At 37.2% G+C, this 26,321-nt stretch overlaps 2 protein-coding genes across 4 annotated transcripts; both read right to left on the reverse strand.

Moving 5' to 3' along the window:
* Positions 1-679: 679 nt before the first annotated feature.
* On the reverse strand, positions 680-4,868 carry LOC118225058 (regulator of G-protein signaling 5-like). 3 transcript variants are annotated; one of them, XM_035413074.1, is made up of 7 exons: positions 4,287-4,868; positions 4,118-4,159; positions 2,668-2,713; positions 2,487-2,576; positions 2,250-2,311; positions 1,746-1,912; positions 680-1,632 (listed from the first exon to the last, which is right to left on the reverse strand). In XM_035413074.1, the coding sequence occupies exons 3-7, from the start codon at positions 2,709-2,711 to the stop codon at positions 1,426-1,428; spliced, it is 570 nt and encodes a 189-aa protein (XP_035268965.1). In that variant the 5' UTR covers positions 2,712-2,713; positions 4,118-4,159; positions 4,287-4,868; the 3' UTR covers positions 680-1,425. The 3 variants fall into 3 exon arrangements, with proteins under 3 accessions (XP_035268965.1, XP_035268963.1, XP_035268964.1); XM_035413072.1 differs by lacking the exon at positions 4,118-4,159; XM_035413073.1 differs by having other exon boundaries at positions 4,118-4,868.
* A 12,988-nt stretch (positions 4,869-17,856) lies between these two features.
* On the reverse strand, positions 17,857-24,970 carry LOC118224986 (regulator of G-protein signaling 8-like). The gene is made up of 4 exons (XM_035412884.1): positions 24,893-24,970; positions 23,372-23,433; positions 19,059-19,225; positions 17,857-18,318 (listed from the first exon to the last, which is right to left on the reverse strand). The coding sequence occupies exons 1-4, from the start codon at positions 24,934-24,936 to the stop codon at positions 18,115-18,117; spliced, it is 477 nt and encodes a 158-aa protein (XP_035268775.1). The 5' UTR covers positions 24,937-24,970; the 3' UTR covers positions 17,857-18,114.
* Positions 24,971-26,321: the final 1,351 nt, after the last annotated feature.

The following is a 26,321-nucleotide window of genomic DNA, read 5'->3' on the forward strand; positions in this document are numbered from 1 at the left end:
TTGATGCACATGGTGCCTTTTTATTGCTTTTGCATTCTGAGAACATCACAATTCCACAGTTTCACAAATAGAATGAGCCAAAGCTGCTGCATAAAATGTATTTGCTGAAACAGAAAGATTTGCCATTCAATATTTCAACAGCTGACCTAGTACTTAATTACTTAAGTATTATTTTGAAAAAAATAAATTGTCACACTGCACATTACCGTCTAACCACAATGTTACATGCAATCCTGATGAAAAGAACTGTGCAACATTATGAGTGTGTTTACATTATTATTGCATGAATTTTTTGCATAATGGACAAAAGGTGTTTTGAATTGTGAATTAATGTAAGAAAGTGGAAAAGATAAAATGAGAACTAAACAGATGTATAATGTGAGGACAGGGTTTGTTTTTGTTCTATTTTACATGGCCAGTCTTTGTATGAGCAAGCATGTATGGCTAATGCTGTTCCTTTTATTAATCATATGCTCACATAGCCATCCACGCTGCTATCCAATTTACAATATTTACTTTGAAAATGTATATCAAGTTACGAGATGCACAATAGCTTTTGAGAGCTCAATTTATAGCTACACTGAAGAAATATATAATAGGACAGCACAAGTATGATTTGGAAACAAATATTTTACCTTGGTAACACAGTAAAGTTAGTCAGGCATCAGTATCTACCAGGTTCTGTCAAACCATTAGTGCTTTATTATGTCTAGTCGGAAACGTTCCATTATGCAATCACAGTAACAAAATTAAAACTGGGATTGTAAAGTTGAAAGCTTGGACTGCACTGCACCAGATGCTACTTTTGTTGGAGCACTGGACTTATTTTTAGTCTTCTTACATGCATTCAAGTTCTAAGTAATACACATTGTTAATGTTAGATGGTTCAAAAGATTAGTTATTAGATTTATCCCTTTTAGAAAAAAAATCGAGTAATTTTTCAGTATTTCATTCACTTTTGTTTAAAAATGTGGTAAATAAACAGTACCCCTGTCTAGTAATGTTAAATACTTGCATAATGCTGTGTCCATATTTTCATAACTGACATGGAAATAATAACATTTATATTTCATAAATGTGTTTCTCCAGGTCTACTCTCCTCCGATTTCCACCCATAAAATATTCACAGAATGCCTCCTAAATGGTCACTCGTAGTGACAAGTATACTTTTTAGCCTTCCTCCTTTCTCATGCTCTGTTCTCAACAAGATGTCACCACATCGCTGGTGCAGAGCACAGCCTCAGTGTTACAGAACTCTTTGGTATTTGGTGTCTGACGCCGTTATAAACAGGCACCTGAGATCATTGCACTGAGCCTCTCGTGGCAGGGCCAGTGTCTCACATCCTCGGTGAGTGGCCCTGTCATGCCTGGGCATCTCTCTTAAGGAGATGCATTTTTCCTGGTCTGACACACGCCTTAGCATCTTCAAGAGCTTGTCTTCGTAGCATGCCACTGCTGCCAGTTGCTTTGGGTTTTAAGGAGGTCTTGGTACGCTGCGGACCTCAGAAAGCGTGGGTAGCAGTCTTTCTCCATAAGGGTGTATATTTGGTGCTGAGCTAAGTCGAAGCAGGTCAGGGTAGGCCGTTCTAAGTTGCATTTTGTGACACATCTCGTCTCATGATCAATATTGACCTGGGAAAAGAACAGAATAATCTGTTTAGTGTACAATATCTGCCAGCTTAAAATCATACATTCAACAAACACACCAGGTTACTGGGAATTACTTGCAAATGAGTTATGATTACCTCTTGAGGTGCACCATCCACTATGAATTCATCATAGATGCTCTTTGCCTCGGCTGACAGTGTGGCAGAGGACTTGATTATTCTGTATTCCTCACAGGCTAGGTAAAAAGCAAGGTTTTCCTCACTGAACTCAGCCATCAGGAAAGCTCTAAAGGCAGACAGTCCACCTGGTAAATGAAGAATATTGATTGTTTAATAAGTTGTCAAAGAGCGATTTACAAAATTTTTTGGGATGACATACAGCCTTATGGTTAGATTCCATCGTTTATTAAAGATACATTTCCAAAGATAAATAAATGTTTCACATAGAAATATTTTTTAATTTAGAACTACACATCTGTGGATCTCTAAAATCACTTGTCAGTAGCAGGAGATATTATATATATATATATATATATATATATATATATACACATATATATGAGATTGCAGATTTTTCAATGAAAACCTTTTAAAATTTAATTTAATTTACAAAACCAAATTACATCAAAAACATTAACTCACAATTATTTGACAAAATTTTTTCAAAAGAAATCTTGCACTTGAGGGATTCCTCGTTGGTTGACCTATACACATGGATACATACAGTGAGCAGGTTCAAATGTATTTGCATTAGGCCCGTATACTGTGAAAAACATACTGGCACTGCAACAATATACAGCAATAAATTAATTATTCATGAATATATTTTTGAGTTTCATTTACATGATTTTTTCATAATAAAACATCAATCATCCTTGCCTTTGTTTTTTAGTTTTGATTGAGTGGCCGAGAGCGCTCCGATCTGGCTTCTGGAGAAATCTACATAAGCATGCCTTTATTCCCTTTGCCCTAAAATGAAGATTTAACAAGTTATATCTTTGTATTCATATCTCTGAGTTTATCCATGCAAGCTAGTGAGCCCTTAACATAAGTGACTCACCTCTCCAGGCACGTGGATGGTAGGGATGCAATTCTTTTGCACATTACTGTTGGCAGAGAAAAAAGGATGTATTTCCTTGAAGCTGGTGGAGTGTTATCAACAGTGTCTCTCAAACTGAAGAACAGGGAGTTTATATTTGGCTGCCAGCAAGCCGTCATCAGCTCAGTCAGCCAATGACACGGTTGGAACAGAGTAGGAACTTGCTGACAGTGATGATAAAGCTTGATTATATTTATCTATGCCATTTCAGTGTCCCTTTCATCAAATTATTTTCCTATTTTTGCTGGGTTTTTTTTTTGCATTTCAAAAAACGTGTTATTCCAGAACAGAAAGAAACTATTTTATGAATGATTAGGAATGATGGTGTGAGGGAAAAAAGAGAGGTACTGCTAGATATTTCTGATCAGCTGACACTGGGTGCTGTTCTCCTGTTCAATGTTCTATTGATCAGTGACTTAGTAATATAAATCGATAAGAGGAGAGACTAGTCTACAGGCAAAAGAAAGTGACCACACGATGACTAGCCTTTTCAGATCCTGTTCTGCTCCTTCCTCTGGAAATGGATAGATGTTGGTCTTATATAACTGGATGTGTGTTATATTTATCTGGATTTGGAGTGTGTGTGTGCGTGTGAGTGCATATCACAATACTAAAACTTCCGATGACCTCCCAAATGATTTAAACCCTTGATAAAAATGAGCAAAGAAGTTAGGGTTAGGGTTAAGATTTTGCTTAATAAGCAATAGCTTTACAAAAAGAACAATGCCACACGTATTCACACCTTAATCAGTCCGGAAGACTCATTGGCTATCTTCTGCAATGCCTAAAAACTTTTCAGACTACATCACTATTTCTATTTAAACAAACAAACAAAAAGTCTGACAAACAAACCCTTCCCTCCCTTTTGTTTACAGGTCTTCAGGCTTGCAGCTTTTATTATTGCAACTGTGCCTAAGTTAGTGGTGTTTGCTTACCATGTGAAATGCATTTTTGTAATAGTATGGTATTTTCATTGTTTATAAAAAAATGTTTATAAAAATTGTGACAACAGTTGTACAACCTTATTATGGCAACCATTTAACAATTTAACAGCAATTGTGCAGAAAGGTTTAGCTTAATGAAGTAGAAAAGCAGTGTTCCCATACCCATCTGCAAGTATTCATGTCTTTATCTTAAAATAACAAGTAAGCAAATAGTTTCCATTCCATCACCTAGAAATGGTGATAACTGTAAAAAATGTGGATATACTGATCTTGTTAATTATTCACCTCACTCAGCACTTTCATGTTAGTTTATATGGACATTTTACATATCGAAGAAAAAATTACCAAATAATTAAAGACTTTAGCAGATGTGTACATGAACATGTCCAGGAACATGTGATGCATCATTGGTTAACAGAAGAGGAGAATCCCCTGAAGAGCCTGGGGGAGACCAGCTACAAGCTCACCTTTTAATAATCATGATGTCAATCCACATATGCCCCAGCACCCTGCAAGATTTAACACGACATCTTTATGAGGAGAGCCAGAATGGAGGGCTGTAATAGCTGTCCTTGAGCTGTATTCAGGTAATGATGTTATTCCCATACTGCAGCTACCCTCCTGTGTACTACTTACCAGCAAAAGAGCACAAAGGGGGAGGAAGTAGCTGATTTTTTAATGCCATCTTCCTCAGATAAATAAGCCACCAGCTGACCTCGAAAATGTCATCGGCGGAAGTAGCACTGATGCATGCGTGTCTGTCTGCCTGAGACTGTGGTAATGGGTCCCCTGCTGTCATAAATCATAGGGCATCAGTAGGCTGGTGGCAATGGCTCCGATTCAGCGGTCACAAAGCTTCTGAACTGTCTTTCTTTAGAGCCCACCTGCAGTGTTATTTTAACAATAATTATTTGTACAACTAATTAATCATTTAATCTCAAAAATATAACTTTACTTACTTAAAGGTGAACATGTAATAAAGCCAAGAAACAGACACTAGCTGACATTTCATTAAATGCTGGGTTTATCTGCCTTATCTGTGTGTTTGATAACACCATAAATTGTATATACTTGCCTCAGAATTGTGCAAGTCACTCCTCTGTTGAATCTTTCTTGGGTTCAGTCAGAAATTCAAGCTGTGTCCGAATAGTCTTTTTTGCTTAGGAAGGTTCCTAACTGAATGAAATGACCCGGAAATATCTAAGTGGCAGCCATGATAAGAGCTGGTCGAATTCTCTAAATGCTAAGGAAAGGCGCTTCAATGCTTCCTTTCTTATCTCCTTTAGCATAGGGTACACTGGACCATCCTTTATAAAAGGAAAGAAGATAATGCCGTCCCACAATTCCTTGCGGCAGCAACATTTAAAGCGAAGCACCATTCGGCCGTTCACGAAAACAAACGATCAACATGACTGAGTTGTGTGGTGGTTCTTAAGCTAGGCTATTTTATGCATAGGCTTATAATCAGATCATAATCAGCATATTAACCATAACACAGAAGTCTGTCTTTCAAGAAAAAGGGATATGAGACGTTTTTAGCCAGATGGTGTTTTTAATTCAACATGTTTGGGATTACAAATTGGGATTTACTCATTGGGATTTATGTAGATAAATATGAGTGGAGAGGAGGGTGAGCGTGAGCAACCATTCTCAAGGTGACAACCATTTCGTTTCACTTTTGTGTCTGGTAGCCTATATTCCTTTTTTATTTCAATTCCAACCTTGGTAATGAAGTAATATTTTTCACTGGGTTGTCCAGTTAACATAGCCTGCATGAAACAACACGATAAGAACGCACAGGGCGAAGTATCTAAGATGCGCTTTTAGTAGTCCATCTTCGTGGGTCTGCCGTTTCACCACGGCAGACCCACGTCAATAACATCCGCCGTCGCATAATTATGTAGGCTAGTGTAAGTGCAGTCGGATTCTCTTAGCACAGCATTTAATGAAAAAAGTTATCAAACACCTATATCCCCAAAGCTCATTTTTGTCCTTAACGGTTTCCGCCGGTGTATTGCAAGTCCGGCGGCCCGCCGAGCCTAAGTTGACCCCCCGCCGGGCCTAAGCATCGGGAAATAAAAAAATAAAAAAAGTATTTTAAAGATGTTTTTTAAACTACAGTTACAGTGGGCTCACTGTGACATATGTCATACACATGTCACATACGACTAATTGTATTTTTATTTATTTTTTATTTTTCCATAGATTGCGTTGTTGCCGTTCTCGTTGTTAGTGTTAATCAGTTAAACCATCAGGGTCCAAGTTGAACTATGCGGTTGTTCCCTGTACTTGGACCGGTACTTCTCTCTAGGGTTTTCGTCATACTTGTTCCTGGTTATGGTTATACACTTTGTTGTACGTCGCTCTGGATAAGAGCGTCTGCCAAATGCCTGTAATGTAATGTAATGTAATATGTTGGTTAAAACATGAACGCGCTAAAACAGCAGGTTTGAGATCAGTGTTCTTTACCCTCATTGTGCGTAACGTGAATGACGTTCAACACTGGACGCTTCCAACTACCACAAGCTAACGTTACCTAGCAAGCCACCATTTCTTATTTAGTAGGCTGACTAACCTTGTTACAAACTTCCGCGTTATCACTTAATCTCGTTGGTAAGTAGGCATACATTCTTTTTATATTAACTTAAGCAGTGTGTAGGTGATGTTAAACTAGTAGCATCCATGAAACGTTCGATACATTGTAACATTACATGACTTATTAATAGCCATCGAAATAACAACTTCACTTGTTTATTAATAATGTTAGCTCGATGACATTGATGTGCACAACAAAGTTGTCACAATTTTTTTCCCGACCGTGAAAACTGCCGGACTTGTTTACATTTTGGACAGACAGCTCCTAAGTAAATCTGACCCCTCTATCGTTGTTTCCGTCGTAGCACTTTTGACACAAAAAACAATCGGAAAATCCTAAAATTTCTTCTTACGGTGAAGAGTGCCTGACTGGCAAACATAGAAATGTGTTAACACAGCGGCAAAATTAGGCTATATCTAGAAATACCATCTTTGGGGGAAAATGCTATGGTTGAGGGTCAGGCACTCTTCACGCATACCTGCAAACTAGTCGCTTTTCGGCGAAATTCGCCGTTTTGAATCCAAAATAGGTAATTTGTGTGATTCGTGTAGATCCGATGAGTTTTTGAAATTGGGGGGGGGGGGGGGGGGGGGGGTTAGGTGGTTAACCTAGCAAGTTTTCACCGCTGGTTTCTGCCACAATCAGTTAGTAATGACCTAATAACTGTTACACCACCGCCGTTTGTGGTGTTCACTCGCTGGGTGACGCTGTCATAAAATTTTCCCCGACCGTGAAGACTGCCTTACTTGTTTACATTTTGGACAGATGTGGCTCGTGCTAAATCTATCGCTGTTTCCGTCTCAGCACTTTCGACACAAGCAATATTGGAAGCGCTATCCTAAAATGTCTTCTTACCGTGAAGAGTGCCTGACCCGCAACCGTAGTAATGTGTTGACACTAAATTTTACGACAACGCTAGCTAACCTTTCAAAAGTCACGTTAAACAAGTAGAAATTGACGCCATGAATGGTGATTAACAAATCTACCAAGTATTTTAATAATGGATTTGCAGGCGTGGATTTCGAATTATTTGTATTTTCTTGTAGACCATTAAGAGCAATGGAGAAGAGCCAACGTCCTAATTGTCAAATGGTCTGTACCCACCGATTACAGCAAAGTGCTAGTTGTTTTTGGCTGGACCGAAGGGGCAACAACTTTCCTCTATTAGTGAAGCCTTTTACCCCAGTGGCTACTGCGTGAACTGCAACGCCTGGTTGCAAAAAGAACTTGAAACCCCGCCCACCGAATGAGAAGAGAATTTTTTCAGAGGAAATATAAAGTCAATACATTTTTTACACAAGAAATTATGGTTTAACTAGTTAATCCCATCCCATGTAATGTCTCCACTGTGTCTGATTTTTAAAAATAATTCCGCCAAAATTCCCAAATCTGGGTTAATTTCAGAGCGTGCAATGTGGCTTGTCCTACTACCGTATGGCCATATAAGGATTTCCCCATCCTCGCAGGCAGGCAGAGTGCTTCAGCGGCAGGTGTGATGCTGTGTTGTTTTATTCCGATTAGCTAGCTACATACAATCTCACCATTTAAAAGTACAAGGTCCAAAAATGTTGTGTGCATTTTTGGACCTTGGACTGTACTAAAAACTGTACTAACCGCTATTCTAAGGACTCTTCTCTCCAGTTCTTTCGGTTAATATATTTGAGACATTTTCAGATATACAAGGTTCTATATCAAAATGCGATTTCTGACCATTTCGGGGTTTCAGTTGATTCTCATAAAGTCTCGTCTTTTATAATTTGTATATGTTGTTGGTGAAATCATATTTGTAAGCAGTTTTGAAGCGTCTTTAAGAAGACAAGCTAGGGGGATCTACTTAGCTAGGGGGAGCAAGCTTACTGTCTTGCTATCAATCTATCTAGCTAACTTGCTAGCTAGTTATCTTGTGATAAATCTGTTTAGCTATCTAGAGTTCTGTTATCTCTCTGTCTATATAACTAGCTAGCTAGTAAGCTAGTTAGCTAGTGATCTATTTTATCTATTTTTCTATGTAAATATCTTAACAATAAACGTATCTTGCACAATTAACTTTTTTGAAATGTTATGACAGTACAGTTCGGTGGTTGCAAGGCCACTTGTTGTCCAGACATGGGCGTGTCTAATTACCATGTAAGGTAGTCGGGGTGGAACGGGCAAAGTGGCTGCGCCCTAGTTTGAGCTTCATGCGCCTGTGAGCACTAACCATAGCAAATCAGTGGGTGATGTCACGAAGCACTTCGTCCATATTTTTATACGGTCTATGGCTGGACCGCAATAGTGGGACAGTCCTCAAAACCGTATACTAGGTTTTGACCTGGTCTTGTTTTTAAAGTGAAAGAAAACCACTGGGTGCCCTAGTGACGGGTGCTGAGCTGAAAAATGAGCAGGCAGAAAATCCCTTAAACTGATTAACGTTATATTGGTGTCAACTTGTTTTTAATTATTGTACTTGATTAGAAATGACATATTACTAAATATGATAGAGAGAGTTCTCAATTAGTTTAGACGAGAAAAACATTCTATTTGCGTCGCAAAATTGTGCATATTTCAATCGACATTAGCATATTAAAAGCTGGATAAACGTACACACTCCAAAAATGTTCATGGCAGAGATCTGGAATACGCAGATTTTATCATTTGAACGAGCAGGTTAGATGGCTTTTTTGAGTTTATTTAGGCAGTTTTTTAAATGTTTAAATGTGCCCAGCATCCCAAGGCTTGTTGTAAGATACAGTAGCCAATCAGGACTCGAATAAAAGTTTTTTGTAGAGTGCAAAAACTTTGATATTATTTATTTAATTTAATTTCTTTTGTTGTTGTTGAAAACACAGCATTCCAAGACTGTACATTGTTGTCAGATTCTTTGCAGGACTCTGCTATGCTGTAAATAGTTGTTGATTTTTTAAATGTGTGTTGAATAAATGACTTTTTATAACATTCACATTACGTAGCCATATTTTCAAATCTCCAATCAGCTTTTAGCATTGACTTAATGTAGGGCCCTATGGAATCTGTGTTATAGCTTTTTAAAATTCTCAATTCCACGATTCCATCCGTGATTCTGTTATCACAGAAACTATAGGGCCCTACCTTAATGCTGCCATCAGTCTGTTGCTGGCCCGCGCCGGGCCCCCGTCAAAAAAGAAACTTGGCCGCCGGCCGCCAGCCCCCATCAAAAGATACTTGCCACCGGGCCTAACAACTTTTCTGGGGGAAACCCTGTCCTTGATTCATAAACACATCGAAAGGTTGTGGCCAAACATGAAATTACCCATAACTTACCAACTGCTTGTCCAATACCTAGGAGACCTTTGCACATGTGGCTATTTGTCTATCTTGTCCGTGTTCTATGATGTTTTCTCTATTCCATTTAGTGTGCTTCAAACCCCATAATTGTTGCTTGGAGCTATATTTAAAATTATTTTACATTTACAATCTACAAGTAATTGCCACAGAAGATCGTCATTATTTAAAATGTTTATACCTTAATGTAATTGTAAAATTTCTTCCTGCTGTTTATACACTGTGCTCTGCTTGGAAGTGTATCCTCGTGGAGATGTTGTTTTGCAGTTTATTTTCTTAGGGAGGTTTTCCTGTTGTCCTTTGACAGCAGGAAAACCTCCCTAAACCAAAATATAAACTGACCACCAGAGGAGGAACCAGTGATTTTGGGCCCTGCATTGGGTCCCACCAAGATTTAATGAAGTTATACATGATTCTACTGTATTTCTTGCCCTCTAACAAAACCTACTAATTCTCTGAAATAAATTGGACTAGGTGGCACAGTTTGACAATGGTATGACAGTTAGACTACTTATACTAGGGGAAGCACATGTTTTTTAAATGTTGAAATGTTTTGAAAAGATGCTGGCATTCACTTTTCTTGTTCCCACACGATGTGGTTAAGTCATAGTTTCCTAGCAACAAGTTTGAATGGCCTTGAAGTCTGCTCATCATTTTTTTAAGGTCAATATCCGACATGTTTTGAATTACAGTAATGTAGGACAGGGAATATGTCCCGGAAATCAGGTGCACTACTTCAAGCCACAGAAAAAACATATTTTTGTCCTTGTTTCATAAACACATCAAAAGGTTGCGGCCAAACACAAAATTAGCCATTACCTACCAAGTGCCTGTTCAATACCAAGGAAACCTTTGCAGATTTGTCTATCTTGTCTGTGTTCTATGATGGTTTCTCTGTCCATTTCTGGGATGTGAGCTTCAAACCCCATTACTGTTGCTTGCAGCTATATTGTACATTATTTTACAGTTACAATCTAGCCTACAAGTTATTGTGACAGAAGGCCGTCATTATTTAAAATGTTTATACCTTAATGTAATTTAAATTATGTACATATTCAAAAACAATAAAAATAAAATGAAATTAACTATTGTATAATTATATTAAGAATTAATGTTTATGTTTACACTATAGTAATTTCAAAGTATTTTGTACAAACTTTAATTAGATTTTGAATGGTTTGATTTTAAGACTTATTGCTGTCAATCATGGCATTCCCTGTGATGGTCTAATAAATGGGCTCCCAACTTATCTATCATCAGTACAATTTGTTTCACTCAGGTGAGAATTGGAGATTATGCAGATATATGTACAACACTTTGAGGAATCCTGTCCATTCAGTAGGAGAGCGTAGACTCCTGCGGTTTCTCCTCTGAAATGTGGTGTCACCAGCTACTTATTTTCATACAGCAGACTGTAGCTAAGCTTACATTGAGCGAAGTCAGAGGATGACTTTCATATGCGGCTTTGACATATAGTCTACGGGTGCCCAATCTACCAGCAGGGGTCACTGGATAGCGATTAATGTCTATATGCAATAAATGAGTTTGTTTATGAAGAAAAGTCCTGGCATAAAATGCTGTGTATCTGAACAGATGAGAACAACATTCCCAAAACTGACATACTATTACATAAATCGTCTTTACTAGAAGTGCATACTGGTAAGTTATAAGATGCTTACGCTAGGTGTTCTGGACATTTCCAGCAATCCTTTGACATGCAATAATTGGTGTTTGCAGAAAAAAAGAGGGGGGGGGGGGGGGACTTTTGAAAATGGCATTGTGTACATTGGTTTTAGGTATGCTAAATGCAGTGATTTACCATGAATGGTACCATTTACCATTAAACTGCTACGCAATTCATATATGTATGGAAGGTTTTTATGTTTTATTTGACACTATGTCTGTTGTGTCCTTACCTCAAAAAAAAGAAAAAAAAGAAGGATAGCTTGAGCCCCAGGCAATAAAAGGCCACTTAATTTAGCATTCATACAGTAAAACTAATATACTGCACACATTTACTTGTATATATTGTTATGGGATGCACTATTTAATGCAATAATTATGTACTGCCACTGCTGCAGCTGCTGACTAAATCTTGCAACTGGCTTTTGCTCTACTTAGGGGACTTGGTTGTGAAGAAATTAAACTCATTTTAGCTGTTAACGTAGAACATGTCAAGGATGCACAGCATGCCAGTCCATAGTCTGTCAGAGTGGAGTTTGTGGTCCAGTGAAAGCTAACAAATACATAATGGCTTTGCTTTTTTCAAGTACAAATGTTATCTTCGAATCACAGGGTTAAGCGTTCCTCTAAAGATGGTGAGTCTCCTCGAAATGCATGGCGTGACGTGAAGTGCAATTTCTCTATAGCCATCAGTGCAGTAGAATGGAAGGTCTCCTTATGAGATAAAATGACACTCTGCTGTCCTACATTCGGAACTACTGTCAAACCACACAAATATTTCCCTCTGGTTGGCTGTGCGGTAGAGGAAATTGCGTCAAATGAAACCCTAAATCACTGTACACGCTGAAAGTACATAGTGTACATAGGAATGTTATTATCTCCTGTTTGTATAGACTCTTGCAAACAAGATGAGCCTACCAACAAGCTTCGCGGATAAGTACTGGCCAAGCAGTCCCTCAGTATGGCCAATGGGACCCACCATGCGCTAGCAATGACTCGACCTGGAGAGTATAAGTTCTGGCCAGTACACAGCCAGGCAATTTCGAGATATTATAGAGATGACTAAAAAGCATTTCAGCCACTGAAATTACTTTTCTAACAGTTCATAGTTTAGTAGTACTCCAGTGTAGACAAACTGTCCATTTTTGCATTACGCACGCTGAAAACATTAGGCTTTATGCCTAAAAAAGTTGTTGTTTTACAAGAAAAATTTATTTTGCATTGCCTTAATCTGAACAGAAGATTTGAAATTTGGAGACTGTTTGAGAATAGCTGTGACTCCACAGCAGAGAGCATGTTCAGTGAAGGACTTGATCCTTTTATATCAGTGAGCATCTAAATGCATTCTCAAAATTAATTGATTATTATTCAGTATGCTTATAAATACGCTGCAGGCCTGATTTTGAATAATAAATATGCCATGTGAAATTGTGGGATGCATTTGACATGTTGATGCTCGTGGGGTACTTGACAAAAATGTAAATCAGGGGGGCTAGGGTCAGAAGGAGAGGGAGGGGGTGGGGGTGAATGACAGACAGGGCCACAGGGGGAAAAGTGAGGTGATTTCAGCACACATCTTCCACTAACGTATAGTATACAATATACAGAAGTTTACACCTCTGAACACTATCAATATCACTTTATTACCAAATGTCTTTTTGGAGTCTCCAAATGGCCTTTTGCAAACCTGCCTTGACAGCTTAGAAAAAATTAGAGAATGCTAATTGTTGGTGGTACTGTCATCAGATTTGAACAATAATTTTTCCAGCATTGTGGCTCTGACTCCATTGTGTTTCTGAACCCACCAGGCACAAGCATCTGTATACATTCAATAAAATCATCTTTTCAAAAAAAAACTTTCACTGTGTTTGAGCTTCTGTTACTTTCTTTTAGCCATATTTAGAGTACTTTTGACTCTTGGAAAAATAAACTCCCATTCGTTATCTTTCAGAAGAGACCAAGATATATGCCTATAGTCAAAAGGTTTCAAGAATAGTAACTATTTTATTTTAGGTATGTCGTTTTCAGGCTTGAGTTAAAAAGAGGGGGCAATCCAGACAGGGTAATCTTTCTGTTTGTTTTCCTTGAATGGCAATTAAAAAAAAAAAATAAATAACCAGACCAAACCAAATTGTGAACCTGAGCAGCAAAATGATTGGATCACATCAGACAAATCTGCCTAAGTTGTTCAATAAACAGGTTTTACTAAAAGCATAAGGTTATACTGTCAGATGCTGTATACATCCATCTTGAAAGAAATGTTGGAGCCAGGATACTCAAAATTTTCCCAAAATAAAACAGATGCCTTCATGATGTAACATAACATATAATGATTGCTTAACAGTTCATATTATTATTAGTGCCCTAACTATATGTGAAAACAGTGCCTAGAAAAGAAATACATCTCATGAAAATGTACTGCCAACTGGAGTCACAATCATTGTTGCATAATTAATGCCTGACTTTGTGTAAACACACAGGCAAGGGCAATGGAACACACAAAAGATTACATATCGCATGCAAATAACCGGTCATATGAATTTATAGTGTGCTGGAGGGATACTTTGTTGATCAAAAGAAAAAATAAAAAAAGTGTAGAATAGGATGTCCTACATACGCAACATTACAATGCAGTGCCTTCTGCAAAGAGTACATTCTTTTATCTGTGGGTTCTTACTCTAATTATCTCAAATATGAAAGTAGATGAAGTGGTCAGATGTATAGTTGTGGCCTGGTTATATTTTTGACCTGGATTCTGCAGTTGCATTTGCAGTTAACTTAAGTTGAACATTTTTTAAACATATATATTGACAATTGAATAAAGCCAAATTCTAATACAGACAGTGTGCTATGATTAATTATACAAAAAAATATATTTTTGGACATTCTTTATTCTTTGATTCTCATCCCATCCATTTATCACACAGTACATGAACATTGTATTGGTAAGCTTGAAGTATAACCGAAAAAACTAAGGTTAAAAGAGAAATGAAGACCGAAAGAGTCCTATTGCCCTACATTTTGAAAAGGCAAAGTACAGCGTGTCACCATTATAGTTTATTGGAATAGAACAAGTAAAAACATCTTGGAGACAAGGTGAAATTGACAACATCCTACTGTGCAGAGAAGCTTTGTGGGTATGTGGATGTACATTTGGACCCAAAGGGCTAAACTAGGATTGTAGCGTGGGCTAAATGATGATTTTAGTGTGGCCCCTTTTCTGTAAATCCCTCTTTTCCTTCCTTAGGAGAGCTAAGTTACTCATTCTGTGGTTTGCGGGTTTTTGCTTTATGAACTTTCTATTGCACACTTTGCAATATATTAATTGTTCTTCATGTTGAATTTGGGGGGTAATTGTTTTGTATGGTAATATAGAAATGTTTAGTATTATGGACCTACAGTATAATTTTTTTTTTTGTTCAATACAGCAAATAATTCACAAAATACTACTAAATACCATCAGACAGTTTTTCTCCATTAGGCTACTGGATGAGGAAAATACATTTTTATTTACATCGCAAAATTGTGCACATATTATAAACCTTATTTAAAATTGTTGCTACATTTACTCTTTGCTTACCAAACTCACACTCAGAGAATATTCACTTCAAAGATCTGCAATGTGCAGATTTTGTCATTTAAATTATCTTGCAGTGCAGGTTTTTTGCTGGCTTTTATTGCAGGTTGTGCTGAAAGCTAACATGGTAGTTAACAGAGTAGCACTTAGCATTTTTTTTGCTAAGTGTACTTATTGAAACTTATTTCCTACTAAATTTATTGTTTAATCTCCCTAACATGATGTGACAAAAGAAGCTGTGTATGTCCCTGCCAATCAGTTATTCAGATTGTTAGCACACTTGTCAATAGCAAAATTAATGCAAACAGATCAAGACCAATTACCAGTTTCCTCCTGGTCTATTTTCAGCACACCAGCTGCCACTGATGTCAATAAAAGTATATATTTATTCCATATGGGATATGATTGCTTTATAAATCCAAAATCCTAATACATGTGGTTGTAAGCTAAATAAATGCTAAAACTACAGTATTCTATTATTGTCTATTATCTATTAGCAGTACAGTGTAGGATGGACTACATCACAACAACAGTAGAGGGTGCACGATGAGCGCATTTGTTGCAATTTATCGCACCTGAGAAAAAAGACGTGAATGTGTATATTGCATCACGATAAAGGCATCCCACTGTTGACTTTGCACAGGATTGCACATATCTCCCAGAAGGCCCTGTGTGATTGAATAAAACCATTTTTTCAGGATTCCATCAGACCAGCTTGTGCTGAAATAATTTGTTTCTTTGTCACCAACTTTAAAATCCCCACTGTTTTAATCAAATTAAAATGTAAATGTCAAAAATGTTAAAATGAATGTAATTTCAAATTGTTTATTCTGCATTTTAGTAATAAAGCAATTAACTAAAGTTGTTTCTTTTTTCTATAGTATTTGGAGCATAGTTTGAGATTTAAAGAAAATCTATTATTGCAATAATGAATGCGAACTAAATATTGGTCATTCAAAACATGATTTTCAGAGTAAAGGTTATTTTAGTTATTTAGTATATCCTAATTTCTTTTGAAAATTTTCACAGGTATCATATATACATTTACATTTGAGCTTGCACATAGTTAAATGGTTGGCATTACACAATTATTACTGCCCGAAAAGACCACATTGGTTGACATGTATTGATGCATACTGAACCACCCTGAGGGAAATAATTACTTAAACAATATCTGTTTGAAGCACTTCTCATGCATTTTATGCAATGGCTATAAATGCATGATAATAAAACAGCACCCTTACCTCATCTAATGTGGGTTGCTTGCTTTCAGTATAGCATTAAATCAAACCAAACATGTAATGTAATAACCTTGGACCACAATCACTAAAATGCAGATCACATCATTTTAAATTAGATTCCTGATAATACTGCAATGACAGGTCACCATTAAAAGGCAGTTTTACTGCCAAGTTAACTTGAGCAGGAACCCCTGTGGGTAATCTACAAAAAGATTTTAATGTTCAGCAAACAAAGGCAGCTAATGCATTAAAAAAAAGGTTGTAAACAATTTGTCTATATAACGTGTTTCTATTCCATAAATATTCTGTGTTAAAATCAACCAACAGCTCACACAAGTGCATTGTTCTATCGTATCTAGTTTGGTGGCAGATGAAAATAAAATTGGTTAAACTGCTTGAGTTGTGGGGTGACATGGTGGTATGGTGGGTCCTTGGTTCAAATCCTGGGGCCTTTCTGTGTGGAGTTTGTATGTTGTCCTGTGTGTCCGTGTGTCTGCATTGGTTTCCTGTGGGCACTCCAGTTTCCTCCCACAGTCCAATGACATGCAGGTTTGCTAGCTCATGCTATTGTACTTCTTAACATTGTTTCTGCAATTTCATGGCAATGCCTTTTCTTCTCCCATCGCATGCTCTATCTTTTCCTCATTATGGAGTATTGTATGGTCTTTCACCCCAACAGGCCTGGCCATATGGAGAAAGTCAGAAACGATAATGCTGGGGCTGGCTGATGAAGGTAAGGATTTGTCTTTCCACCTAATCAAATGTTTAAAATGTCAGCAAAGTACTTTTCAGAATTCCCTTGCAATCTGACACATAACCAACTACTGCAATATCAACTGATGCCCTGCTGACTAACCAGAGTAATGTAATTTAATATTGTTGTCACATGCCAGTGTGACACCCTTGGGAAGGAGATGCGGCAGTGCCGGGGAACGCCGTTGTCAGTCGCATGAGAGCGCCACCCACTCAAACACAAAATAAAATTAACGGACACCTTCATCCTTCCCCCTCACGGGTTCCGGGCAAAACCAATAAACTCAAACAACAAGCTTAAATAACAAAGACAAAAGAAAGTAAAACAAAGTGACAACTATTTCAGTTCCCCACTCTGTAGCTGGACTGCTTTTCAGCAGACCAGCTCCTCTGACAGTAGGGGTTCACTTTTTCCCCATCTTGTTAAAAGAAACAAAACTGAAATTGAATGCAACTCAAATAAAGAAACTCGCTCTCGGTGTTAGCTCCTGGTGTTAGCTCCCGGTCTCGGCCCCGAACTGTGGAGAGCAGCACACCTTTAAGCACCTGGGCTGATTACCTAACTCAACCCAGGTGCGTGTGCTCTCTCCACTAGCCGGCGCAGCCGAGACCAATTCGTCTCTCTGGAGGACCGAATGCTACAATTGTACTTCATATAAAAACTCCCTGTAACCTATGTCATCCATAAGATGATTAAATATGGAGCAGAACTTTGAAACTGTGCAGTTCGTGTCTTCTCTTGAGCTCATATTAAAACTATCTGAGAACTGCACTCTCTAAAGATATCTCCCAGACCTTAGAAATTAGCAGTTTATTTACCATGACAGTAGAATGTCATTTCAAGGAAGCGCCAGTCTTATTTTCTCATGGTTGCTGCAGCAATGAGGTATTAATATTTACTAAATGTATGAGCCAAACAGATGCAGGTAAATTCTGGAGGTAAATTTACTATTGCTTGACTAATCAGATGTCAACCACTTAGTGAAATTATGCATTTTATTGGTCAGGCAGTAGTAAATTTACTACTGCCTAACCAATCAGATGTCAACCACTTAGTGAAATTACGCATGTTTATTGGCTGGGACCTTGATTTCCACCAATATATCTTTCCATGGAAAAAACATTCCTCATTGTGATATGGTGACAGACTATTCGGGAAAGGTGTGTTTTGTTTTGACCAAATTGCAAAAACCATTAAAAATGTGTTCTAGTGACTGTGCTTTTTCCGTTGTTACTTTTGTATTGACATAGAAGTTAATGTGATAACAGCACGGTTCTATTTTGTCTTTTAGAAGTTCTGAAATTAAAATAATGTTATTCAGAGCACAAAACAGAACTTTGACACTGTGTCTGTGTTTGATTCAGTAAGTCCATGTACACCTTAGATCGTATAAAGCGAGGGTATGAATCCTTCTCCATCAGCATGTAAACTCGAGCCTGCGCCTCACTGAAGCTGGATGTTGATGGCTCCACGAGGTTCTGTTTCGTCAGCTCCCTGGTATGAAAGTCAATGTTTATCTGAAGACCAGATAAATAGTAAAATTAATCACCAGCCCATCAACCTTTAATAAGCTCAGAGTTTATTACCTTATGGCTATACAAATGATTTTCTTTTTCTTTTATGCTTTATCATTTTTTTCCTATAAATTTGATGGCAATGTGAGCCTGCATATGTCCAATTCTCACTGTAATATGGAATTTTCAATCTGCGACCGCTGCTGCATTCATATGCTCGAACCTCACTGCCCATTCTAGAGAGTGTAGACAACCGTGGTTCTCCTCCGATACACATAGTGTCACTAGCTGCTTTTTTTCCACTCTGTAGACTATAACCATGTTCACACAGAGTGGAGTCTGAGGAAGACCTTTCATTTGCTGCTTTGACATGGAGTCCATAGGCGTCCAGTGGGCATTGCTAGAGAGCGATGAACACAGCCTCTAACTATCTGAACCCTCCCATACCCTGGGTGATGCAATCACCAATTGCACACCACCCTATGAAGCTACTGGCCATAGTTGCCACTGGCACAGTCTGGATTTAATCCGAGGCTCATCCATGCACCAGAGTGCGGTGCCTCAACCGAAAGAGCCACCCAGCAGCCAGTGCTTTATCATTTTTATTGCATTATTTTCATGAAAATGCCATGAATATGATTCTATTTGTGTTGATGTGCTGGTCTGATTCAGGATTCAAATGGTTTTTACCCTGTAACTCAACATCTTCAATCTTGTGATGCTGATGAGATGATGAGGTTTACCTCTCTAGGTGCTTGAACATTGATAAACTCCTCGTAAATCTTATTGGCTCTGGTCCCCAGTTTCTCAGGAGGCGTGATCTTTTTGTAGTCCTCGCAGGCCATCCAGAACTCAATGTTCTCATCACTGAACTCTGTCTTGAGAAATTTTCTAAAGGCTGCCAAGCCATCTAAAATAAACAGGAAGTGTATTCTTAAAACAACAATCAACAACAATTAACTTTAACCCCCTACTCTTAAGTGAGCATACTTGCATACTATCATACTATCATAAATCATATAAATATGCATATTCGATAATATCTGGTCAGGTTTGCATCACTAGATTTTTGTAGGAAGTTTTCTTTTCAAATGTCATTTGTCTGTTAAAAACAACATTGGAGATTTCTTTTATTCAGTCATATTTTATCATGTCACATGACAGTTAATTAATGTTATGGTTGGGGAAAGTTCCTGGAACAAACTGTTTCTGACTCTAAAAACAACATTCCCAGCTTGAGAGATCCCCTGTGTCACATGACTTTAAGAAGGGTTTGTTTTATGGTACCTTTGGTTGTCTGTATAACTGTGTCAGCCAAGTCACAGTTTAGTATGAAGTATGTGTATGTGCCCCTCTATTGTCTTTATTGTAAAATCATTTTTATAACGTGTGGTGCATCACAGATTGAGTAAATTAATAATCAACCCTTTAAACCCTGTAAGATTACAAATACTGTACAGTATGTGATTAGAATGTTCTTAACTTACACCAACATTAGAATGTTCTTACCTTAACTTTCTAATGCTGATATAACAATCATGACTGATAATTGAAAGCAATGGAGTTCTAGAACACTGACTTTCCAAAAAACCTACTCGTCAAAGGGTTAAAATATAAAATGTATACAAAAAGGGCACTTTTTCAGGTCTGAAAGAAAATGAGATTTTTGAGAATATGGTGGATTGGTGGATTTCTTATTACAGCCATGGGATCTGAATTGTACAGGCAAGTGTAACATTTTCATTTTCATAAATAAATGCACAACACTACTGAAGACCGCTACAATAAAAAATGATTAATGATCAATTATCTGCAAAGAGAAATGGCAAGGTATATCACAATTCAGAACAGATTGTAAAAGTACAATTGAAACATCATGTACAAACAGTAAGGCTCAGTGAAATAGAAAAGCAAATGCAATAATGGTGTTCTCCTCTGAAATTAAATCAAAAGGCAATAAAGAGGTGAGCATGCGGTCAATGTGTCCACACTTAATTCCCCTAGAACAAACAGTACTGTTATTTTTTCTTTTCAAGGATGACACTTGTACATTGTCAGCATATGATATAACTACATATTTATTTGAAAATGAAAATTTGAAAATGTATTATAAAATGAAAAGGTGACTATACTCTATAACCTAGTGGCAGTTATGTAACACCTTGCCCACATTAAAAATATTGGAATTCCGATGTTCCTTGTCATTCTCCATTTGCAACCACCAAATTGGCCATATTTACTAAAGATTTTTGGAGCTTTTATAAACACTAACAAGACAAACAGCATTTTTTCCATACTTCCGTATTTTTACTAAAATGCCTTATTAAAGGTTTGCACTGGTTAAAGAAATAAAAAAATACAGCATCCCTAAAATGTGCATGTTTGGGTTAATGCATATGTATTTTAAAGCATTCTGATGTTAGAGCGCAAAACTATATGAGGAGAAAATAGAAATTTATGCATATGACCTGCTACAGATGATTTATCATGACTGGTGGCCATTGTGGCAAAGGTAATTGCATCTGTTTTCTGTCTGCGGTGTTAACTTTTTTCTCGCACAAGACCAGCATGGCCATTCATAAGAAGAGACATCATCAGCGTGTTAGAGTAACCGTTTTCGGATTTTGCTAATGTATTCGGAAAATATTTACCCTAGCACTATGCAATTTTACTTTAAACAGTTTTGACATATCAGTAGTCTAGTCATTTGCCATTTCAAATACATTTATAACTTAATCAAGTTGGATACAATTACCACCTAGTCAGTAGGATTGTATCAGAGATGCGAAATAATTGTAACAGTAAATGAAAACGCCCTACAATGTGCATAATGTTAATCAAGGAAACTGATTTCCAATTGAGACCAGGCACAACCTCAGATTATGAAGCATGGCGTTTTATTCTTAAAAAAAAATTGTGTGTAAATATTGATGCATAAGCAACTTTGTAACTTACCATGACGTGAGTCGTGGTAATGCTCAAATAGACAAGGAAAGCTTCTTTTGTTTGTTTCTTAACACCCAGGTAAACTTTGCCAAACAAAATAGCCCACTCCAAAGACCAACCTGGTGTGTGCTTATTGTAAATGCCTGTGACCAGGTGGCTGTTTCTTTTCCATTAATCACTTGGAGAATCCAGAAGATGAGGCTAATGCAAGCAAATTAGCTGATCACATTTAGTATTAAACACTGAACTAACAAACACATTGGTGAGTAAAATTAATTTCTTTAATACATAATAAAACACCATTTAAAAGGCCTAAGGTCTCCCAAAGGAACACTACGTGTAGATGGTTTTCAACATTTTGTCCCTAATCTCCAAATCTGAAGCCCTCTCCATGATCTCCCTGCATACCAGCCCTCTCGTTTTCTCTTTGAATGGCATTCTGTAAACATACAGCAACAAAAATGCATGTTGTTTGTTATAGCAACTCAGTGGCAGCAGCATAACAGTGACAGCTGTTACATTTATGCAAATCACTTTTTTTGTCACCTAGCATCCTATTCCTGCTAGAATACACTCTGAAAACCAAACTAAATTTTTAAGGACTTTAAAAATATATATATATCTATGATTTGATTTATTACATATAAAAATAAAGCCTTCTACCTGAAAATTACTCCTGGAACTGTTTGAAAAAAATATTTCCCGCAAAGGTTATTACATCGCTCCATTCCTTTTGGAGGCCGTAGAGGACTGAAATGTACAAACCTGAAGTGGCTATGATAGCCGCATTGCACATTAAGTTATTGACCGTGTTACATTTATGAAGCGTTTATGGTGACTCTCCCCGTTTCTGAAAAGACTCCATCTTTAGGAACAGTTGCCTATTAGAAGAATTGAGGGACAATGACTGTGGAAATGGTTGGCTATTGAATACAGAATTAAATATGAAATATTAAAACAGTGTTCTGAAGGTTTACTAATGATATGTGTTAACATTTAAAGATGACAGTGCCTATCCAGTCCATCCATGGATCCTGACACCTGTCCAAAACCCGGCTTGATGTAGTGGTACAATAATGTTTCTCCCTGCCATATGAAAGATGCATCTTAAATACCGGCAGTGCATTATTTACATAACCAGTGTTAAGAAATACTCCACCAAATTTAAAATATGTGGCGACATAGAATTTTGTGGCACCGACAGCAATTTATGGTATGCTCAGTAAATATGGCCCTAAATGTCTGAAGCAAGCTTTTTGTCAGCCATTTGGTACTATATGCTTTATACTGTATATGGAAGTGCTAAGCTAGTTGTGGTGTTTGTCTGGCTTCCAGTATGATTCATATACAAGCTGTTCTAACTGATGTTTCCGCAGTCTGTGATCAAGTTAAATCGGTCATTTGGTGTGTAATGTACTGGCACAGTTACAACCAAGTGTTCTGATTGGCTGTGCTAAATTTACATTAAGCACATTGCGTACAAGATAACAGAATTTTTTTGAGCATAATCTGTTTTATTATCATCTACACTGTGGCACATATATATATAATTTTTTTCCGGAGAAAAAAGTGCTTGATGTGGTTTATCCAATATGTGTAGTAACCCGCGCACAAAGAAGACCTAACCTGCCAGAGGCATATTTGTGCCCAAGAGAATGAACTGTTGTGGGCAGTGTATATGGACATGCTCTCCAGAAAAAATTAATCTATGCTGTAGTGCTATACTCATCAACCGATTTGTCCTCATCTATGCAAACTATGTGAAAACATAAATCTTCTGGCTTTGGGTGTGAGTGTGTGCTTTAATTACCACATGGATGAAGATGTCTTGTTTTACAGAAGCATTTACAATAAAAAAATTGACAAATGTAAATCATCCTATCCTCCAAAATGTATACTGTACACTTAAATCCTCATTTTGTTTCATATCACATTATACACATCAGATCTTCTACTTACATATTTTAATTAATATAGTCAACAATTTCATCATAAAACTACAATCTTACACTGTAATTATTGGCAGCCTACAACTGTATAATGACACAGAAAATAATAATACAGAAAAATGTATAACCTGAAAGTAAATTTTAACTTTGGTAGAACTTACGCTCGTGGGAGAGAAGTGCATCAAAGGACTCTGACCATCGTGTGACATCATCTGTGGATAACCTAAAAGAGGTTTAAATAATTGCTAAATCAGATAATGTCTGAGCTGTAATGCCAATCTTTTATTCTGATAGTACAAGGCAAACATACATTAGTCAAGACAAGTTCACGACCTACAGAATGTACGTACTTACAGGTACCTATTTAAATTTACTTCCATTTAAATAGATGCCTGTATGTGTCATTTATATTTCAATGGGAAGAAAGTATAGTGTGCACTGAAACTGAAAAATGGAGATTTGTTTAGAGTATACAGCTGTAGGGCACAAAGAAGAACATACAAACATTAATGTGTGCACACACACACAAACCCAGAATTAAAAAAAAAAAAACATAATAGTGTCTTTTCAAAAAATCTCAAAAATATTATTTTTATTTTTATTGAATGTCCCTTGTAGTTTAGATTTCAGGATAGCAGAATATATGATTAAGACCAGACACATGTCCCCTATAGGGGACAAAAATGAATTGGGTCTCAGGAGGCTCTCATGATGCGCACACACACATGCGCGCACATGCACACACACACACACACACACACACACACATACGCACGCACAAACACACACACACACACACACACACACAGATATACCTATCTTATGTCTTCCAAAAAGTGAAGTCATTACTATGTCCTATATTTTTGTTATTATTAAAATGTATAAAAAGCAGACCAAGCAGTGCCATATATATTTAGCCTTTCCTCTCAGCCAAATTCACATTCTCTTGAATTATTAACATCAGCACAATGCAGACATACACCACTATACACAGCATTTTATTCACTTATTGGACCGCACACAAGTACATGTTTATTCAGTTAATCTCATTTGAATTTAATGGCACAGTTTAGACAAACAATATCATTCAATTTAAATCAGGAAAATGTTCCCCCAAGCTTGTACTGTCCTGAGTAGGACATAGAGTTCTATGTATAACTTTGTAGCATTGTAAAATCCAAAAAAAGAGAGGATTTTACAGTGCTACAAAGTACTAACTGACAGGGTGCATGTGCCATTTTCACAATAGTTTGTTCTCTTGAATCTGTAAAGTCAAACTTTTGCATACAACCCTAATGTGGTCTCAAAAATAGAGTTGCACTGTATAGAGCACATGTTAAAATGGTTAACACATGTTTGAATTCAGTAAAACATCTATTGGTTGTACTGCTGTAGACAAGCTTTAAGCCCCACCATATGCCATAAAACAACAGGCGCTGATGATTCTCCCATCTCTGAACTCCTGCAGAACAGGTGCAGCTAGTTTAATGCATTACCACATGAGTGAAAGTAGATACAGAGTAGAGCACATTTAATCTTAATGGGATGATCAAATGCACTTGGCAACATTGTCAAGAGTTCAAAAAGGTCATAAAAAGGCTGAAATTAAATTTGTATTAACCCTGTTATGTAAATGGACTTGATGTATGAACCACCATTGATAATTACATTGATTTACTTACTGTTGCCTAGTTGATTTCCCCACTGTTTCACTTAGTTCCACCATGTAATCCAGATAGCTGTTTGCAGATTGATGGGATAGCTTTGTCTGTGGAAACAAAAGAGGAGCATCTAGCTTATAAGCATGTAGCAAGTGTTTTTTGTTAATTATTATTCCCACCTGTCTTAATTTCCAGCATGCCAGATGCTACCTGGCTGTGCAATGTAAACACGTTGTTTCACAGCACACCTTGTTTTTCCCCTGCCTTTCCATTACATTCAATCAGATCGGCTCAAAGCGGAAAGAGACGTCTCACAAACATCCGTCCTAAGCAACACTTATTCTGCAACACAAGTACCAAACACTGACTCATGAAAGAGCAGTGGACGCAGGGGGTTCGTTTTATATGTATTACCCTGATTGGGAACATTACACAAAATGCAGCTTCAGGTTCCAAGGGAGAACCAAAACCTTTATTTATCATTACCTCTGTCAATGACATTTGTGCGCAGCAGTAAATAATTTGGTTCCCACGGTTTCCAGTAACAAAAGGGACAGCAGTCTTTTTTGAGAATAGCATAATTTATTTTTATCAGCAGGTCTATTTCCTCTAAAGTTGGGAAGGTATAATGTCTAAACAAACTGGTATATGAAATATTCATCCAATGTCACCACCCAAAGGCGTGTAGAGCCCTGGGTGAATGTGTAAAACCTTTATGGAACAAAATACAATATAATGCATTTTTGCCCCAGAAAATAAAATTGTGAACAATGAAATTTGTTTGTAACATGAGTTTTCCAAAGTTCTCATTCAATCCGATAGGATCTAAATTGCCCACTTTATACTGCTTCCCCTTGTAGCAATGGATTTCTAATATTAATGCATATCATGCATAATCTGCATATTAAGTGTAGGAAAGTCAATTGGAGCGTACAGCTGGGGTAGCATATCAGCTGATCCCCAGAAGATCTCCTGCTAGTTCAAAAGTTCAGTGTTTATGTATTCCCCACCGCTGTGTATGTGCTCCTGGGTGGAGTTCAGGGAGATTTAAAGGTGTAGACATCGCAACAGTGGAGAATGGAAAAGATACTTGAAGTGGAAAACGTTTTTAATTGCTGAAGCATCTGCAATTGTAATGATTATAAGACAGAGCCCATATAAACATGACAATGCCTTAAAGCAAGATAACTATGCTAAACTTTCTTCTAACTAAACTGTTACAAAATGAAATGCTTCCTGGTCTTACATCCTAAATGTTGTATTCATAACTTCATGTTTTGAATCCTAACTGAACAAGTAAATAATGTACATTTTGTGATTATCAAAAATTATTTACCATAACCATAGCATATGAACTCTGGCCATGCTAACCCTAAAATAGGCTCAAACATGTACATGCACAGTGACACCATTGGCAATCAAGAAACTGCTGTGGATTATTTATATTATT

The sequence above is a fragment of the Anguilla anguilla genome, chromosome 4 (genome assembly GCF_013347855.1).
Source record: "Anguilla anguilla isolate fAngAng1 chromosome 4, fAngAng1.pri, whole genome shotgun sequence".
Lineage (NCBI taxonomy): Eukaryota > Metazoa > Chordata > Actinopteri > Anguilliformes > Anguillidae > Anguilla > Anguilla anguilla.